Raw genomic sequence first — 21,214 nt, 5'->3', positions numbered from 1 at the left:
TTAAGCTTTAGGAATTCTCCTACAGGTGATGACTGCAACAGTGAAACACAAAGAACATAGTACAGTTGTGTCGACTTACTATAAATCTAGATGTATTCGAGTGTATTCACTGTTACAGTCCTAGTTTCCCTCCCTCCTTTCCCCTTAAATTCTTTTTCATTAGGAAGCCGCAAGGTTCTTGGGGTGGTTGATAACCACCAGGACCACTTTGCCATATTTCCTGAGGCTTCTGACTGGTTAGGGCAAGAAAAACTGATGTAATGGCATCAGCTGCCTTGCTTTATAGCACTGACGACCAGACATCAGTCTACAGGTGATAGCAGCTGATGCAGAAAAACATTGTCTCTGGTATTCAGGCCGGCCGAGGGCTACCACAGCAGGGATAACCCACAGGTGAGGACTGCAACAGTGAAACACGAAGAACATCTGCATGGATTAGGAAATGAAGGGCAAAACATCCACTCTGGGAACAACAAAAGATGCTCTGATCATGGTTGAATTAGGAGGCCTAGTATGGAAGACAGGCCAGACTAAGCTCACACAAAAATATTTGTAAGGTATGAGGGGACTGTGGAAAGAGAAAGGGAAAGATGCATATGGAAGTTCATGCAAAGCTACTTGTCAAAGGAGACAGTTGAGCTGGTAGCAAAGAATGTCAGGAAGATGGAAAACAGATGCTTAATGGGGTGATTTAGAGAGGCAGGTTCTCTCCATCTTAGCTCAGAATGGAAAGTAGTACCCAAAGCCAGGTTGGAAAACACATCTCAATGCTACACCTATAAAACTATGTCATTAAAGAGGAGTTAGTTACTAGGGCAGTAGAAGAAGGGAAAAATGGACATATAAGACAACAGACGAGTAAATACAAATGACTAGAAATGTGTCTTGACAGTTTCCTGCATAGCAGTAAGAGTTTAGTATTTCCCATTCTTCCTACCCAAACAGAAAGCAATTCACACAACATAAAATTAAGCATAAATGCATAAAATAAAAAGTACAACGTATTAAAGAAAGGCCATCTCCTACAACCCATTACTGAAGAAGTTCCTCACTCCAGCACAGTATTTGTTCAGCAAGAAGTACACATTCCTCACCGTCCTACTTATTGCACATCATCAAAAACTTTATAAACCAAAGCTAAAAGTAATAAAAAGTGACTTTTATTTTTCAAAATTAAACAGACATCTTGCATTTGACATATATCAACATAAACCTTTGATTATAATCATTTAGGTACCTCAAAGTAATACCAAAGTTTATAGCCCCGTCCCATACACCAACTTTTCATATGCAACATACTTTATCTGTCAGCATCCATTTGACATTCCAAATCTAAAACAGAATGCACACCTTATTTGCAATTTCCTTCATACTTATTCTTAACATAATTTTTCAGTCAGTGGCCTAAAACAAACTGACATTGGTGCAATGCTTTTTTTCTTCTTCTGCACTCTCTCCAATTTCCCCATCTCTTTTTTTATACCTTACCTTCACCTACAAGTCCTTCATCAGTCTTTCACTATTGCTTGCACATTGTCTTTAAATACCTCAGTCTTTCACTCATTCTCTCTCTTATTAAGCTCAGCAAGTCTCAATGTCACCTGGGAGCATCTCTACTAGCTTACTGATTTTCAAAGAAAAACACCACTCAGCCTCAGCATATCCAACCCACCCTCACTCACAGAATCATACACTGTACTCCATTTCATTGGGTTTCATTTTAAACTCCACAACATCATTAAAGCACCTGCATGAAACCAAATGTGAGGGACATGCAACACTATTCAAATCTCAAGAACAGCCCTACATACCATATCCCTAATTTAATGAATTTACTATAAAAGAGTAGATGTGTGTATGATCGTTTTTTTTTCAGTGACATCTGTTGGATCTTCGACTATAGGAAACCTGACATCATCCCAGCTTCCAGAGCTTTGCACCTTTCTATAGTGGCCAGTCGGACTTCACATCTCCAGGAGTAGTCAAGTACAGTCCCAGCATAAGGTGACATCAGTCCATACCATTTTTGTTTCATCTTGCCCAAGGAGACCTAGACAAAGCCTTTCCTAGGTGCCTCATGGGCAGACTCCTAGTCTTGCAGGAAACTGTCCCAATCACCCATCCAAAGTCTTATCCCAGAAAAAGAACAAGAACATTGCCTCTCCACAGACAGCAAGAATACAGAAAGCTTAGAACAATTCTTACCATAAAAGGCATGGGAAGTGGTAGAGCAAATTTGATTGGCATCCACTTCAGCCCTTGGATGTTCAGAATTACATACACATGAATGGAAGGAGAAAAGCTATATGGTAACAGTGATCTTATTTAAATATCTGGCATGTTCCTTACACAACTATATTATATTCTTTGCTCAGATCATTGCTGCAGTAATGACTGGAAGAATGATTCCTAAACTTACTTGCTGAAAGGTTGCATACTACTTCAGGGCAGGCTGTAGGCATTCCTGAAGTACAGTAGTGGTGAAAACTGTTGAGACACTGGCGAAAATTCCCAGACTGTAGTGCTCGGGGGATCAAGTGGCTGCCTACGAGATGGCTTGGGCACTCATTCCTGTAATAAATGCAAGAGTAGCAGCTGTGGTCCTAAAAACTGTAGCTTCTTATACCCTTGTATGGTTTTTCCATGAGCAAAGGTTATAAAAATCAGTTAGTCACGTAGATAGGTCCCATTTAGTGACCAGACTTCCTCCCTTAATAACAGCAAAAGACAAAACAAAACTTACCTTTTCCTTTGTTTGTGGTTTCAAGAAAGTAGCACCTTTGTTGTCATCTGCGAACATCCAGACAATGCTCATCCTTCTTCTTCTTTTGGCTTTTTCACAGTTAGGGGTCGCCACAGTGGATCACTTGTCCACTCATGATTGGCAGTGGAGTTTTACGGTGTTGAGTTGCCAGCCCGGCACCCAACCTTCCAAAGAAGGCACACACACACACACACACACACACACACACACACACACACACTCACACCTAGGGCCAATTTAGATTGTCCAATCCACCTACAGCATGTCTTTGGGATGCGGGAGTAAACCAGAGCACCCAGAAGAAACCCACGAGACCACAGGGAGGACATGCAGACTCTGCACAGAAGGCACCCCAGCCGAGAAACAAACTGGAAACCTCTTGCTGTGAGGCAGCAACGCTAACCGCTGCACCACCGTGGCCGCCCCAGACAATGCTCCTCCTAATTCTGGAAATTGGTGGGTGGGGGGGGGGGCTGTCAGCTGAAAGGACTGGTTTAAGAACAGCTCTGTAAGCATCTTAGTCATAAAGAAAGTGTCCATTCCTAAGCAGACTATACTTCTGTTTGAAAATGAGGCCTGTTTAAACAACACACTATTGAGTTCAGAGTCTACAGGCTGAAACTGCAAATAAAAGGTTAATTTTTCCAGGTCTGTAACTTGAGAGATGCCATAGCTCTTTGTTCATAAAGATTGTGGACAACTTTTCTAGAATAAAGTTCAGGTCCCATGGTAGAATTACTACTTTCTTGGGGGTGGGGTTCAGGTGTAAAACACCAAACACCTTGAGATACTGCTTAACTGGTAGCAAAATTTTTAAAATGAGGTGCATAGGTATGCCAACAAATAAATGTCCCTTACATGAGGAATGGGCTATACCTTCATCAAAAGGTTAAAAAAGTATTGTAGAATCATTGACGTTCCTGATTCCTCCTTTGCCACCAGATGGCAAAGCTCTTCCATTTAATGAAGCAGAACTTCCTAGTACTAGGTCCTCTAGATGCTCTCAAAGTTTTTAGCACATTCTCTGAGAAAAGGTGCCAAAGAGTTATAATACCAAATCACTCATGTTGTAAATTTCAGAATGGACTTGTTGGGGTGGATCAAAGTCTCTTCCATCTGAGACAACAGGTTGCAGCTGTAGGTAGCTTTTCTAGTGCCCTGTACAACTCGCCAATCTGGTGCCTCCCTTAACTTAAAGTTGAGGAGCAAGTAAAGAAAAAAATGCTTTTCTGCTACAAGCTGAACAGCAGAAAAGAAACAGAAAAAAGGTTCGCCATTGTGAACTGTATCAAGCCATGTACTACCAATATAAAAAGTGGCTTTCCACAGTTAAAACACTTAAACATACCAACGCTTTTTATCCCTGGCCTATAATGCAGTATTGCAACATTCTTTCCTGAATGCCAGTACTGCCTCTGACAAACAAAGCTGAAGCGCTTCTGCCTTGACTTTAGATCATGGCAATTGCACCCCATGACATCTTGCTGCTGGGGTCACTATCTTATTCTCCCCACCTTAGCTATGCTTCTGTAAGAGGTGCATATGCTGAAGCAGAGTTAGCAATTCTTCCACTGTTATCTTCAATCAAAAGGAGGAACCAATGCTGCTTGCACGAAAAGGGTACTATCAGAAGCATTTTGGCCTCACCTCCCTTATTTTCTGAATCACTTTGGGGAGTAGAAAGATAAGAGGATAACCATCCAGATAGACTAAATGTTTCCTGCCCAAGCTTCTTTGCATTTCTATCTTGTGTTCTAAGAAGGCATCCATTGGAGGGTAACCTCTATGAGTCTTCCTGCAGAAGAGTTGGACAAAAACGCTGTTGAAATTTTTTGCAGGAAAGAAAAAAGAACACATCATGACAGGACTCCGGGCGTGTAATTCCCTTCATTGACAGCACTGATACATTTTGGTATTGCTAATCACTGCTGCCTCCTCTGAGAGCTCAGGGATATACCCCGACTGTAGGGCATGTTGAAATAAGTAAACAAAATAGGATACTAATTCAGTAGATGTCCTTTTAAGGAAATACCCATTAAGCTCACCCAGATCAGTGGTTGCATCTCCATAACACCATTAAATTCTTGTGACATCATCTTTTGTTATTAATTTGACAATGGTTAGTGTTTACATTTGACCTGAACAATCTGACAGGGGGGGTTTATATAACAGCAGAAAAAAGAGGTGTAACTTAACATTTCTACTATTTCTTTCTTTTTTAATAAAAAATGGTGTCATTCTTGACTTTTAATGTAATCATTCCTAGTCTGCCTTTACCATATGCTCTTAAATGTGCGAAGCAAACCTTTTTTAATTTTCTTTTTATTTCTGTGATTGTCTTTTTTTAGTTCACAGTCCCAACAAACCCTAATGCCGCACTTTAAGGCAGATCTCTCTTTTTCCAGCTGGAAAATGAAGTGATCAAGTGCCGTTTTTCTATATTAGCCAACACTGAATGTTTTTTGGTCCACCAAGGAGGAGTGGGCAAATTAACAAATTCATAAACCTTTATTCTACCTATGCACTACAATATTACATTTTAGATAATTTTTCCACTACCAGTAATGAACTGTGTTTATAATTGTGCCATAATCTTCATTTAAAGATGTTTTCCCACAAGCAATGTCTCTGGTATTTAAATGTACTTGATCCTTTAAAACAGTTTAACAACATTGTACCTTGCATAGAGTCGCTAATTATATCAGCTAATTTAAAATGTCTGCAAAAGACTGACATCCTGCATATATATATATATATATATATATATATATATATATATATATATATATATATATATATATATTATACACACTAGCTCAACCTTCAGCTTATTGCTTGCATCCTTCCTCAGACAATGTTTTAACTGCTGTTCAGCCAGTGTACACTATCTGATACAGCAAATAGTAACACAAAAGACACTAGAAAGTTCAAAACATGCTGTTTCACAAGCACAAAAAGAAACTATTGCCTCATCAGACACTCTAGGTTTGCTGATTGGTTTCAAACTAGAAGAGTTGGCAAAGGAGATGACCGATAAAGCAATGCCTGCTCACCCACCTCAATGAGTACAGTGGGGTGCAAAGCACATGAAGTCACTCGTTAAAAAAGGTAGGTGATGGCTTTACCAGGGAGCTACATCACTTATAGAAAGCCCACTACATACCAATCCATTTACCATGTACAGGCATGCAGAGTGGGAAAGCTAGAGGCAATACAAAACAAAGAGGCTGATGACTATTTAGATGACCATTAGTTGGTGGACTAAACCTCAGAGTTGGTAATGAAAGGCTTCTTGTGCCCATGGTACAGGGTCTGATTCCTTCCACCTTCATTTGCCTCCTGTCCTGAGCAAGTCTCTTATCAGACAGTATTCTTAGATTGCATCCTGTAAAGGGACAATCATTTGCAGGGAGCCTATCTGGTCAGCAAAAGACAGATAGTTGTGAGTTTCGCCCATTCAGAGAACGATAGGCAGTCACAGTGATCACCTAAAAGGTATGAGAGGGAAAATACCACCTTCTGCAGAAGCTGGTGGGGTGATACTTCTAGCAGCAGTATTTTGAGGCTCTACCAGACTGGATACACTAACTTTAAAGATGGGCATAAGTCATTCAGTGGCAGTCGCACAGTGTGCAAGGTCAAATTGTGTAACAATGCACATTGACCCTAACTGCACTTGGTTGCTAGAGCTTGTGCAAGTGGGAAAATCTCCTCTGCCCAAATTGAAATCATAGTTGGGTTAAAATAAATATGTAGGGCACTTCACTACATGGGGGGAGGGGGTTGAGAAACTGAGCACCACAAAGAACACCAACACATGCTTAAATACTGTTTTGGACATTTTTACACTTGTTTAAAAGCATTTAAAATGTGGAATTTAATTACTTGTTCTGCATTACTAGATCTGTTGGAAAAGAATGATAAATCTGAATAGATATTCTGCTCAAAAGTGGGGTTGCATTCATAATGGTGTTAAAGATGCATTCAAAAACTATTCAGGATTAATGGAAGACATTTACAGGAATGTTCTAAATGATGCAGCAAACATGTCAACATCTCAGGCACACCTCCTAGAGAAGCTTATGCAGTTGCAAGGGGGGTTAATGGAAGAGACAGCAAAGCAACACGAACATTTAAATACAACACATACCTTTTCAATAATCCTGTTTCCACCAAAGCGAGTGACAAACTCTGCAGGAGAAGCAACAGTGAAATCTCGGGCTACATCTGCTTTCTTCTGTTCTCGCCCTTTTTTCACAAGGTGTGGACCTGACATACTTGGCCTTAAAGGAAAAGGATACAAAATAATGAATTTAACTTAAATGACTTCACACTAAGAGACGAGTCAAGCCACTGGCACACTAGCCAAGTACAGGTAACAGACTTTACAACTAAAATGTATTGTTTTCATTACCCGCTTTGGATTGTAGCACACGGAAAAATGTATTAAGTTTGGCTGAAGACATACTGTCTCTTTAATCCTATCCAACCATGTCACTTCTGTTTCCCTAATTAGTAACCATGTCACTTTTGTTTCAATAATTAGTGGTAATAAACATGATGTATCCCCAGAATTAGCTAAAGATTACTGAAGTACACAGAAAAGGACTAAAAATAATACTGTATTCCACAAACAAACAATATATCGCACGCTACTAGTTCCTCTGATAACAGCCAAACAGCAAACAAACATTTCTGTCTAAAGGGTACTTTTTAAATGTTTACATTTATAACAGTAAGTCAGCCTTCCATACTAGATTCAAAGTGGGAGATTCAACAGTAAAAGGTGTACAGCATGTTTTTGCACTTATATGGAGGTCTCTGTAACAGCATCATACTATTAGAAACTTTCAGTGGGCACAAAACACCTCTATCCCCAGACAAGACTCCGACAAAAAAAGTAAAACGAAAGGTCAAGTTTCTGGAAAACTAGAGGTTTTCTGCAATATACTGACAATATTGCTCTCTCTTTTTCAGGGGGGCTGGAGATTGAACTAAGCAGCAGTACGAATGTTTCTATATTACTGAACTAAAAGGATACAGAAAGGAATAGATCTGCATAATAAGACAGTAAACATTCTTAGGAAAGGCTATTTCATTCACATAAAAAAAAAATAGTGTTGTTTTGCAATGGGTTGGAGATCTTACGATACCAAACGATAGAAAATGCATTCTCACCGATTACAGACAGCACTGCAAATAACTAGAAAACAGGTACCTGGTAGCCTTCTACTGGAAATGTATTCCATAAAGTTTACATACACCAAGGATATTTACTTAGAAAATTGATGCATTTTAGAGTATTTTTAGATGACGTATGCTAGTACCTAATAGGAACATTTACAAGTATGCCCTCTTTGGCTTTAACTCTTAAAAGTGATATATGGCTTCCAAATAAAAGGTGGTTAGATTTATTTCCAGATGGAATATATATATACAGATGCCCAAATAGTAAATTTTATGCAGAATTAAACCGGATAATAAGAGTCATTAATAAAATTTGTCTAGTCCATATTGTTGTTATCATCACAAAGCTGGGGATGTTTGTATGCTCCGTTAGCTAGCTATTTAGTAATATGCTCATAAAGCTGTTTTCCACCAAATTATATAAGGCCATAAAATCACACCAACAGCTAATCAAATGTTCTTGAATTCATATGGTATATTACCCAGATAAGGGAGACTAAACACTCTGTGTTATATGGTACTGAATAAACACCTCCTTAGAAACCAAAAGAAAATAGAAGGATACATGAAGTTTTTATGTCACAGAATACCTCATTTGGAACACCTTTAAATTAAGCCACTTTGGAGGTTTGTTTCGTCACCCCTAGATGCCATACTGCAAAAGCAACACAAGTTAATTTTTATTCAACAAAGGCAAACGTTCTACTTAGTAATCCAAACCTACAGGATAATCTGTTTTGCTACTCCATCCTAACGTCTAAACAGACTAGCCAAAATGATGCAAGGATGACAGGAAAGCGTTCATTAAACAACATTCTAAAATAAGTCACAGTAGCTCAGTAGTTTCTGTATGTTGAGGATAGAGTATCACACAGAATTTTATGTTCTTAATTCATCATTAGCATAAAAAAAGAATAAAAGTGTAAAGATCCCAAGACCATACTCTTTAGAATACCAGTCATCAAAGACAGCAACCACCAAGATACAACATGAAGCATCTTTTCTTTACAATCATCCAAACTGTCAAACCACTGGAGTGCATTGCCATTAAAAAGAAGGTTGGATAATTTGAGTGACGATCTCTGACACACAATATAAAAAAGGCCTTACATATGTCATTAAGAGAACAAAACCATAGCATAAACTCTGTCCAGCTTTCTAAGAATGCAACCAGCTATTTTTATGGCATGTATGAACACCATGTCCAGAACTAAAATCCCACTCCATGTCATACGTTACCCTGCTAGAAGGTGAACAGCTGGCACATATTTTTAATAATTTCACCCAGTGGGTACAGTAATCTTACCTGAATCACCTCCTTTGTGTATAGTGACATACAGGGACAGAGGGGTCTATGTTCTGCCATCAAATGGTCTAACCATTACATCAACAGGTTAAGTAACTACTTGTCCAACACTTCCTAGTCTCACACACGGAAGTGTTTCAAACCTACCAATGTGGGGAGTTTCGCACCTCACACCCCCCTTACTATACATACCAACTCTGAGACTGCACTACAGTGGAGGAAAAGGGGTTTAAAACACTTCCATGTGTGAGATAGGGAAGTGTTGGACAAGTAGTTACTTACCCTGTCGATGAAATGAAAGTTCGCGGAGTGAACTTCCAATGATTATTGTTCGATGTTCAGACATTCAGTGGTTAGCCCATCCAATGGCCAAACACAGACCCAGGACAAAGGGCACCATCTAAAACTGAGTATATTGTCTTCATGTACACATAAGAGACACAGTATAACAACTTAGAGGGAAGGTCATTATAAAATGCAAACCACAACCCTATAGCCGTGATCAACCTTTTACCCACCTCAGAGACTTTGAATTAATGTTAAAGCAAGTAAGAATGGTGTCATTATTGAACTGAATTTGATTAATATGACTGGATTTAAAGAATCATGGTCAATGACTACACCAGAAAAATACATATATCAGGTAGTTTGAATCAGAGTAGGGTAGTAATTGATATTTGTCACTATCCAACCTGATCACACACTTGCATTCAGAATTTTACCTGTGGGTATCTTACAGCATGCTTATGTCTTTTAAGCTGCTATTCATGACTCCTTAGTCTAGGCAGCTACTACTGTACATGTCCTTCTACATCTGGGCTGCATGTTACTTACTGTTACACTGCACATTAATCAGTTCTTTGTTTAGATTTACTTTACTAAAGTTTATCCAAGATGATTTTTTTTCTGCAAAGTTATTCCCATTACTGAAGTAGACTGCTACTGCTTCCCTCTGTCCAGCCCAGTCATACTTTGTCAATTAACAAATGCAAGTAAAACTGAAATAGCCCATCAACAAATTTTGATTTGTAATAAACATATACAATAGTTGTTTTTTCCTTAAAACAAATGTAATAAGATAGCCCCCTCTTCTCGAAAGGAGGGTCTTAAATGTTCAGCAAGCTCATCTGTATAACTTTTTTTCAATTAAAATCACACCCCTTTATAAGAAGGGACCTTCTGTATTACTCCTTTTAGAGTACTAGGCCCAATAATATACAAATAGCTTTCTAAATACTTATTTCCTACCAACTATTCACAAATTGTTAAAACCAGCTGGAGGAAGAACTGTATTCCATGTTTGATAACTATTTTTATTAAACATGTTTCTGACAGTAAAATGAATAACTTCCAGACCTTAAGCAGAAATCTATAACTAAACAGAAGGTGGAACAAGTAATGTATTAGCGCAGGAGACGGAGGACAAAGGTTAGAATAAACATTACTAGAATTAATAAAAGAGAACTTGCAACAGAGAGCCTTTAGTTTTAATACTTGTAATAAGAAACAGAACTACAAGGAATTATTGTATTACTTGTCCTATTTACTCAGCTGCACTGCAATGTAAGTAAAAAATAAATATTAATAGACTCCTGTAAGTCTTGCCAAAATATCTCACAAACTTAGGAAAGGGAGTATACACATGTCCGATTCCATAATATTCCTATTACATGCAATATATATGGCCATAGCATATCACTTCTAACAGAAGGGCTACACAAAACACAAACGTGCATGGTGTTTGAAATATAACTCCTGTATAGACTAAACATGTTAGAAATCAGTTTTTAAAACAGAGGTAGCAACTAACAGAGAAGAACATCAGCTGATTTGTTCTGACAACATCAGCTGATTTGTTCTGACAATGAGCAGTATGCTTTGGATAAGACATGTTGAGGACATAATGAGGTAGAATGCCTTGGATGAGCCATGAGAACTATCAAAGAAAAAATATATAATGGTTACAAGGACTATATGCATGTGTGTGTGCTTAAACATGCAGGACTATGAATTTTAAAGGGGAGCATATCTCAACTATTATTTTACCTCGTATTTTTGCCCTGTCCCTCATAAAATTTTTGATTTTCTGAAAAATCACTAAATATTACAGTAAGTCAATAATGACAGATGGAGTCGCATACTTATTTTACAGAAAATACATGTTGGTGTAAAAAGCTACTGTTCTGTTAAGACACTGCTGCCAAGTTTGAGACTTTGTTTCCCCATTACTTACAACTTTGTCCAGAATTACTGAGCAAAGAAGCTGCAAGTTATGGGCAAGAGTAATGTTGAAGGGATCGTTAAAGAAATATCTATTCAGGAAGTAGAAGGAGACGGTGTTCAGAGTTCACTGGCAAACAAGGACAGGTAGGGATAAATAAGTTCACCTGCTACAAGACAGAATGAACACACATGGCAAGTGCTAGTGAGAATATATTCAGTTATGGAAGGATGAATTTGTCAAGTCATGCAGCCAGACTCGGCAACACAGAAAACAGCATTTTGTCACTGAGCTGCCTAAAAGGCTACACATAGCTGGGCTCTCCTTCTTGTAACGCAACACGTCAGTTAACAGGCAGACTTAATTATCTAGACAATACACCAGTTTAGAAAGACTGCTGTTAAGCAACTGTTTGTTATATCATAATTACCAGAGCAGCAGAAAGTGGAAAGGGTTGTTGCCAAATTTAGGGAGACTAAGAGAAATAACAAGGGATCCTGTAGCGGTATTAGAGATGGTTCCGAAATTTTATGAAAATTTGTATAAAGCAAAGAAATGTGGAACTCCTAAAAGAGCACAAATGGAAATATTTATGGAAGACTTAAGTTTGCTAAGGTTAGAGGTAAATGAGGCTCAATAATTAACAGTTAAGACAGGAGGAGGGGAGATAAAAATAGTGGTGTACAATCAATTTGCAGGAAAGTCTCCAGGAACAGATAGCATTCCTGTGGACGACTGGAAGTTAGCAGGAAAGAAACGGATAATGATCTGGGGGGGATCCATACTCCTAATACTTCATTTTATTGCGTCCCCATAAATATGTATATTGCTTTTATTGTATTTAACAGTATTTTAAAAGGAGGGGAAGCACCGTAGAAGAAAACTGTGGTAGTTCTAATACCTGAAGACAGTAAAGACTCAGACTCAGTCTGTCTATATAAAATGGCTAAAAGAATGACAAAGGTGTTGCTAAAACTGATATATATTGATCAATGTGGTTTTGTAGAGAGGGGCAAACATTTGACAACATTAATAGAACAAGAATAAATCCAGAGGGAAACAGAATGTAAGAATATACTGCTGTTATTGGTGGATCTTGATGCAGAGAAAGCATTTGACAAATTACATTGGGATTTTATGAGTAGGGCAATGGAAGCATTTGCATTCACATCAGTAGTCCTGCTAGACAGGGGTCCAGGGAAGTAAATAGTGTGGAAGAAATAGCCAGGGTATTGTTATGGCTTGTACAAACCCTAGGGCCGATAGCCTAGTACCAACCTATGAACCTATGATAAAATATTAAGGCTAAGTAGGAGGATATATGAGGGCTCAGACGAAAAATTAAAGTGGGAGAGTAATTTTCTCACAAGTTGCGTCTCAGATGAACCAAGCAGGGGTGTCCTCTTTCCCCTTTGTTATTTGCTTTGCATTTAGAGCCATTGGAAAAAAAAATAAGGGACTCAGAAATTCAAAGATATAATTGGTATGATAAACAAGAAATGTTGGCTTTATTTGCAGATGATATTATTTTGTACCTGATAAAACCAGAAAAGGGCATCACAGTGTTGTGGAACATCTTGAGACAGTTTCAAATCTTTTCGGTATATACAATTAAGATAAAACAAAGGCAATAGCTGTAAACTATGTACCCACTTATGAACTGGTCCAACAATATATATATTTATGGTGACATGACAAAATAAAGTATTGTGAGCATGGATTAAAAAATATTCTGTTATAGCAGCTAAGGATATGTGATTAGTCTCAGTTTTATATTCCAGGTCAGGCATATTTTTATCACAGAGGAGAAATTGCGGACGGTAATTAATAAATAGTTGAATGTTTTTATCTGGGAGGGGGAAAAGGGAAGGGTCAAGTGGAATAAGCTGATTCTTCCAACAGAACAAATGTAGATTATTACTATTACCCAATTTGATGGGATATTTTAGAGAAAAGAAAGCAACATGAATACTCCAGTATACAAATGACCATTCAGAAAGATCGGAAACAGCAGTCGGCATACTGAGCAAAACAAGTAAAGACAGTGATAGACAGAGGAACTTCTGTGAATACAACAGATAAGCTATACTCTATACTGCCAAATGAAAATTGCAGACAGCACCAAAAAGCAGCATTTACAGACATTGCATATTAAGGGCCATTTTGAAGAAAGACAGAGTCAGAGCAATTAAAGCATTTTTTCAAACGCAGGCAAGGTAAAGTTAACAAAAAAATTTGGATGGAATATTTACTTGCCTTATAAAGATAGAAGCTTGAGAATATGACGGAAGAAAGTGAGTAGCACGGGAGAAAGGATGTGAAAAAAAAATCAAATACATGTTTCCATATCACTCCAGTTCTATCCTGAAGATGCTCAGAAATGTGATGAGCTGCTTTATACATGGACTTCTATAGGCATGCGTCATGCAAACAGTTTCATGGTAACTGATGACAGCTATCCAAGATTTACTTTAGCCCTGCAATATGTTCCACATCTTCACATCATTTTGTTTTGCAAAATAAATCTTTTATTTGCATCTCTGATATAACATCACAGAAATCATAAACATTTGGCACTGCAGTATACAAACAAAATGGACACAATTCAATAGCGTTTTATCTCCTTACATATGGAACAAAGACATGGTCCAGCTTGTTACGGACTAATAAGATAGCCATTATACAGAAATCCATTCATACCACAGTTTGTAATAACCCCTCAGACTCATCAGGTTTATCGAACCCAGATTTACATCTGTAACCAAGTACCCCTTACAGAATTAATATGCAGGTGCTTCCAACTTGCCAATCTAGCATCCCTTTGAAGACCTTTCTTACTATACCCAACAGATAATATCAAACCAACTCGTATCTTATTTCCTGCATAATCAGGATAGACTTCAGCCTCCTGAATGCATACCTTTAAGGATGGGGTGATTGTGTCATTCTGCCATAATAAATATGAAATGACAGTCAAATTAGTCCAGCTTATGGATCAAGTCACCAATTCCATGTATCCAACTTCGTTAATTTCCCATCTGAAGCAAGCATTACTGTGATTCATTTCAGATTAAGTTAAGTAGATCTATAAAAAAAGCTCAGTCCACCCACCTCTTAAGCCATTATTGATATACTACAGGATACACATTTTCCTCCATACTATAAACAAATCTAGCAAGTTTTGATGACTTTTTAATCACATTTCATGCTGGTCTTCAGCCGCCAACTTACCAATGGGTTCATTCATTCTCTATCAATTGGGAAACCGACATCAGTGGTGATTCGTTATTTTTCCTTCTGACCTTACACTATGCACATAGTCACACAGATGGGGTGTTCATGCAATGGGCTAACCTCAGGTGTCATTCCCTCACTTCTAAAAGGGTTATTCCTTCAAATAATCTTACCTACAGGAGGTATGAACAGTGAAAATGCACATGGCTCAATTTACCCCCATGTGCATACAACTCTTCCATCCCCAGGAGAGCAGAGCAGACTATCTCCCCTCATGCCTCCCCTTTCCTGCAAGGGCTTCATCCTGGTGTGCCATGGAGCCAGGCTCCTATGCTTAACTGCTTTTATATTTTTTAAGGACAGTGAACTGTTGGATATGACAGAAATCAATTTAACATTAAGTGCAACACAAACCATTGCAAAGATTTCACCTTTAGCCTAAATTTTCCATTGTATAAATTCAGCATTTCATTTTTTTGGCAATTCTTCACATACATCTTAATGGGACTTGTACGCACTTCCCCAACTAAATGCCAAAGAGCTCCAAATCTAAATTCTCTTTTCATCCTATGGGAAGGTTAATATCTCACCACTACCACCCTTATCCTTACAGCCTTATCTTTACTTTACAGCCAGGAAAAGCCACTTTTCCAAGTGTCAAAAGAATTTCCCTAATTCTGATTAGAGATCATCAATTAACATCAATACTTCTTATCCATAAATGGCGTTTTCACTCCATCAGTGTCCACATATGATTTGCAAACTATGACCATAAAGGGTCCAAGATATGATGCAAACAAATGACAGTGGACATTCCTGCTACATACCAGTAAATAAACTAAAAGGTAAAGACAACTCAGCATACATATTTGCCCAAGTAAAGTAAGTGAAAATAATTTAGAAAGTCCAGAATCTAATAAAACCTTTACTAAACAGCCATTGAGCCCAATCAAACACTTTCAGACCAAGTATGACCAGCCATTCCAGTCTATCCTGCGTCACTGTCCTAAGTAAGCCAGTTGTTGAAATGTGATCAGATGTTTGCCTGCCCCCAATAAAGCAGTAATGATCCTGTCATGACAGACATGGACAAAAAGGATCCAGGGATGGAGGAATATATTTAATAACTTTGTTAAAAATCCTAACTAAATAGCAGAGCACCTTCTCAGCATTATTCAGAAATAATTCTACAGGCAATTATGGCTATGAGTTTGACATAAAACATATTCAATCTTCTGTCCCTCACTACCTATTATTGGGTAGATCAAAGCCATAGTCTGTTCCTTGGTTATCTTTGTCAAATCTAATCTACATGAATATTCCAGATGCACGTTTCCCTACATTTAGCATCTACCTTGCATAAAAATTACAAAATATTTTTCATGATTATCTGCTACTGTTGCTACAAGATAGCATTTCAAAATATCTCCTTTGAAAAACTCAGTGTAAGCTTTTGATAGTATTGCATTTGTGTACTAGAGACTAAGGACTGGCAATTGTCTTCTTTAAGAATCATCAGTTCCAAATGTTTTTGGAAGAACCAAGAAACTATAGAGAGATTCTACAATCAATTGACTCATGGAATGTTTTATGCAGAATGTAAACAAAAGCAATAAGTGAACCCCCAAGTCTGTGAGAATTCTCCAGAAACAATTACACTGCATTAGTGCCTGTGACACATCCGTTCACCTGGCTGTTGGAGCTGCACCAGTTTATTGTTTAAGTTACCGAGCAAGATACTCGGATTTAGAGACAGCATGAAAGGGGAAAAAAAAAAACATGCTGGAGTCCTCACAGTTGCAGATAAGTACCCAGTTGGGTTTTTGGTTACTTTTTCTATTTATTTTGTGCTGTTTGGGGTTAACATCATCCAGGAAGGGTAAATGCCAGTGTGGGAGATGGATTCCCCATAAAGACCACCACAATAAAGTGTCTTTTATGCCTAGGTGCTGCTCACGACCATATGCCTCGTTCAATTTGTCAGGCGTTTGTCCCCAAATCGCTTAGTAGGCTTTCTTCTCTTTCCTTGTATCTTGAGAACCAGTGTCTTAAGCTTCTTGCTGTAGATACTATGGATGGAACTTCCTGCCCAGAGGGTCACCGGTCAGGGAAGAAGATGATGCACAAGATAAGACCGGAACCTTCCGCTGTCCCCACCTCTGCTGGGAGTATCTCCTTAATTTATTGCAAACTCGGGAGGCTCCCCTGGTTGTTTTTCCAGATTCTTCTACTGCTTCATGGTTGGATGCCGGTGAGGATATGGCAGGCGGCATGTCCGACATGGCTTTGCAGATGTCCATTTCGGGTGTTCAGAGGGAACCATGGTTGACTGTTTCTGAGGGGTTCCACAGTTTCTCTTTATGGAAGAGATTCTTACTAGTCATGGAATGCTGTCCTGAGTTTGGGCCTTCTCAGGTTTCTATGACGGATGTCCCTTTAAAAAAGGAACAGAAAACTAATCATGTTTCTTCTGCTCCGGGGGATCCACAAAGTGAGTGCCAGACCTTTACTCAGGGATTATTTAAAACTTTACTGTCATTAAGGCTTCCTCAAGGGGGTTTGATTCCTGCTCCTGTTTAGTCTTCTTCTTCCCCTAAAAGGCCCAGAGAATTGAATTCTTCTGAGGTGGATTCTGATGACTCCCTTGCTTATTCTACCCAGATTTCTTCTCCTTTAGACTACGGGTATGACGCGGAGTATCCTCATACTTTAGATAATCCTTCTGAGGAAATTTCCTTTTGGGGAACAATCTCTAGGATGATGGATTTTTTTTTAAGTGTGGATTATGCCCAGGTTTCAGATATCTATAAGAGGTACTATGAATTACTGCAGATGGAATCTCCTAAACCTGTGGCCATTCCTCCTGTCTTGCCTGCTTTACTGGATGTTTTTTTCCAATGCCTCTAAAGCGCCAGATTCTCTGCACCCTGTTCCCAACAATTCCGATGGGAACAATCCTCAGGCACCCTATAAAACCTTTTTGTTTAAATGTCCTGCTGCTGACCCCTCTGTGGTGTCTGTAGCCTCTAAGTCATCTCAATTATTGCCTTCTGACAAGGACAGTAGAACCATGGATGGGCTGGGTAAGAAGATTTATACTTTGGCTACCCTACCTTTTAAGGCTACTAATTATCAGACCCATATCTCTAGGTATGTCTTGGCTCTTTTTTTCTCAGACTTGTCAGCTTCTTTCTGATCTTCCAGACTCAGAGTAAATCTTCTGCTCTTTCCTTGCTTGGAACTTCCTCTCAGGTAGTTTTCATTCTATCAAATGTAGTTATGATGCAGGAGATGCCTCTTCTAGGGCTGCTGTTTCTGGTTCAGTTCTGAGGAGATATTCTTGGATTAGGCTTCAACCTTTGCCTGATGATATTAAGGTTAAGTTGATGGACGCTCCTCTGGATAATAATCTTTTGGTGAAGTGGCTGCTGGTTTAAGTTTCTTCAGGACAAGGGGAAGGCTTTACAGGAGCTTAAGTATTTGTTGGTTTCAACTGTGCCTAAAATTTCAGCAAAAACTACCCTTCTAAGCCAGACTTTGTTTGCAGGCAATTTCACCCTCCTTCTAAAGGTAAAAAGGGTAGTAAACAGACTCCTTCTGCTAAGGCCTCTCAGACTGCAGGGATTCTTAAGCCTTCCTTTCCTGACAAACTAGGTACCGTCTGACCTGTTATATGTATATATACATGAAATTTATTCATTTGTTCCTAATGGATTTTTAACTGTATGCATATTTTACTTGTATGTTTTTATATGCATATATATTTTTTTCAAAAGCATTTTTATATATACACATATTTACATATTTATTCTTGTGTTTATAATACATAGTTTAGGGTGTTGTTGACATTTGCACAGTTTTTATATGTATTTTTATATTTTGATATTTATACTGTTTTGTGCAGAGACATTTGTGTAGTGTTTCAGACTTCTGTTCTAGAAGACTGTTTCAGACTTGGGAGTGCAGGAAGTGATGTCATGTAAGATTTCCTATTTAAAACAGTTTACTTCCTTAATTTCCTTGTATCTGATGTTCCTGCTTTTAATTTTTGGAACAAAAGCGTTTATACTTTCTTGTTTGTCTGAATAAAGAAAGCATCCTTGTACTGAACTGGACGTGTTGGCTTGATTTAAAAGCACACATTAGAATATTTCAGGGCTCACTGGCTATCATGGTCTGCATACTGCTTGTGTGACGATTTTCTCGGTACTGTTTGACTATCCACCTGTTCCCAGCCACATTCCTCTTTCTCTTTGCCTTTCTCTTTGGCTCCGAATCAGCCAGGATTCTTGGGTTCTGTCAATCTTTCGGCAAGAGTACTTCATGGTCTGGATTTCTTGCCCTCCTTTTATGGGCATTCCTTGGTAACTCCCCCCCCCCCCCAGAGGTTCTTTGAGACCTCTTGTCTCAGGGTACTAGTCAAGAGGTGCCCATGTCCCAAAGGGAGAAAAGGGTTTTATTCAAGAATGTTTTTAGTGCCTAGAAAAGAAGGTACTTGGAGACCTATTCTAGACCTCTCCCATCTAAACTTTTCGGAAGGTGCCTTCCTTTTAGATGTTGTCCCTTCAGTCATTTTTTTCCTCTCTTGCTCCCTCAGACCTTTCTGGTGTTTCTGGACCTCAAGGATGCTTATCTTTGTATTCTGATCCATCCTCTTTTCAGGTGATTTTTGCATTACTCTGTTGCTTCCTGACATTTTCATTTCTGTGCTTTGCCCTTTGCCCTTTCTACTGGCCCAAGGGTATTCACCACATGCCTCGCTCCTGTGATTGCCTTTGGCAGGCTTCAAGGGATCCAAATCTTTCCTTATTTGGAAGATCTGCTGATTCAGGCAGCTTCTCCAGAGGTCCTTTCGCAAAATCTTCATTTTATGATTTCTCTTCTTCAGAGCCTGGGGTTCACAATAAACTTCAAAATGTCTTCCCGGACTCCTTTTCAGAATCATGTATTTCTGGATTGCAGGATTCAAACAGTGCCAGTGCTGGCATTCCTGCCTCCTCCAAAGGCATGAGCTCTCATTTCTTTCTTTCAAACTCTTCTTCCCCTGGCCTTCATTACAGCCAGGGAGTTTGAGAGCTCTGGGGTTCATGGCTTCCACCATTCCAATGTTCCCTCTGGCCAAACTCTACATTAGGAAGTCCCAGTGGTTTCTAAAGTCTGTGTGGCTTCAGCATGCACATCCTCTAGACTTTCCTGTTCCTCTTCTCCCATGTCTCAAGAAAGAATTTATGCAGTGGATTCAGCAGCTGTCTCTGAACCAGGGCTCTCCTTTCAATCTCCTCTTCCCTCTCAGGATCTGTTTACAGACACTTCAGATGTAGGATGGGGAACAACGTTTGGCTCCCTGAGGGTTCAGGGAGTGTGGTCACCTCATCAGGGGGAGGAGCACATCAACAAAAAGATGAGGGCTCTTATGTTGGCTCTTCAGGCCTTTCACCCTCTCTTCTCTCCAGGGCCTCTCAAGGTATTCACAGACAATACCACAGTCATGTGGTATATCAACAAACAAGGGGTACGGGATCTTACCATCTTTGCTGGCTGGCATTCTGGTATGAGATCTGGCTGTCCAATATCAAGTGACTCTTCAGGCAGTTTACATTCCTTAAGATGAGAACATTGTGGCAGACAACCTGAACAGGTTCTTCACTCAATCCCATGAATGAATGCTTCACAGGATGCGTTTCTGGACACTGTTCACAAGTGGGGTACTCCGCAAGTAGATCTCTTTGCCACCCATCCATGCAGACAACTTCCTCTGTTTTGTGCCCGAGTCCCAGGTCCTCTGGTATGGAAGGTGGACTCCCTCTCATTTTCTTGGAAGAGGATGATTATGCATTCCCTCCCCTTCCACTTATTCTGAGAGTCCTGTTCAAGATTCAACAGGATGCTCCAAAATCTTGTTGGAGATTCCCTTTTGGCTGCAACAGCACTAGTTCTCTCTACTTCTGCATCTAGCCAAGGGAATCACCTCACAGGGTGGATTTCTTCACACAAGACAAGGGGTCTCTCATCCATCCCCACCTGTCCATGCTTCAAGTGACATTGTGGGTGATAGGTCCTTTTTTTCTAAGGACGTGCTCTGGAAGAGGTTTCTATTTGGTGATTTTCTCGGGACCTGGACTCACTTTCTGTGGATGTTCCTTTGGTTATCTCTTACTTGTGAGTTGCTCAATGCTGGTTTGGCCTATTCTTCCATTAAGGCCCACTTGCCAGCTCTTTCTGCTTGTCTGCCTTTAACTCCCCTGTTAGCCTCTAGATTTGAGGCTAAGCAATTTCTTAAAGGCATCCTTAACATTAGATCTTCTAGGAAGCCTGTTCATCCTCCCTGTGATCTTAATTTCATTCTGGAAAAATTGACTCCGGCTCCTTTTGAACCTGCTGTTTCAGCTTCCTTGCAACATTGCTCTTGGAAGACAGTTCTTTTGTTAGCTCTTACTTCTCAAAGACCTTTTCGGATATTTCATGACAGGGTGTCCTTGCGTACTAATCCTTCTTTCATACC

General features: G+C 39.2%; 1 protein-coding gene across 1 annotated transcript in view; it reads right to left on the bottom strand.

Moving 5' to 3' along the window:
* Positions 1–7,052, bottom strand: part of ACACB (acetyl-CoA carboxylase beta) — a 1,510,375-nt gene extending 1,503,323 nt beyond the window's left edge. The window contains exon 1 of the mRNA XM_044068517.1: positions 6,915–7,052. Within this exon, the coding sequence (XP_043924452.1) occupies positions 6,915–7,040 (126 nt within the window). The 5' untranslated portion in view covers positions 7,041–7,052. The remainder of the gene's footprint in view (positions 1–6,914) is intronic.
* Positions 7,053–21,214: the final 14,162 nt, after the last annotated feature.

The sequence above is a fragment of the Protopterus annectens genome, chromosome 4.part0 (genome assembly GCF_019279795.1).
Source record: "Protopterus annectens isolate FY-2018-M chromosome 4.part0, PAN1.0, whole genome shotgun sequence".
Lineage (NCBI taxonomy): Eukaryota > Metazoa > Chordata > Ceratodontiformes > Protopteridae > Protopterus > Protopterus annectens.
This window is presented reverse-complemented; position numbering and strand designations above follow the sequence as displayed.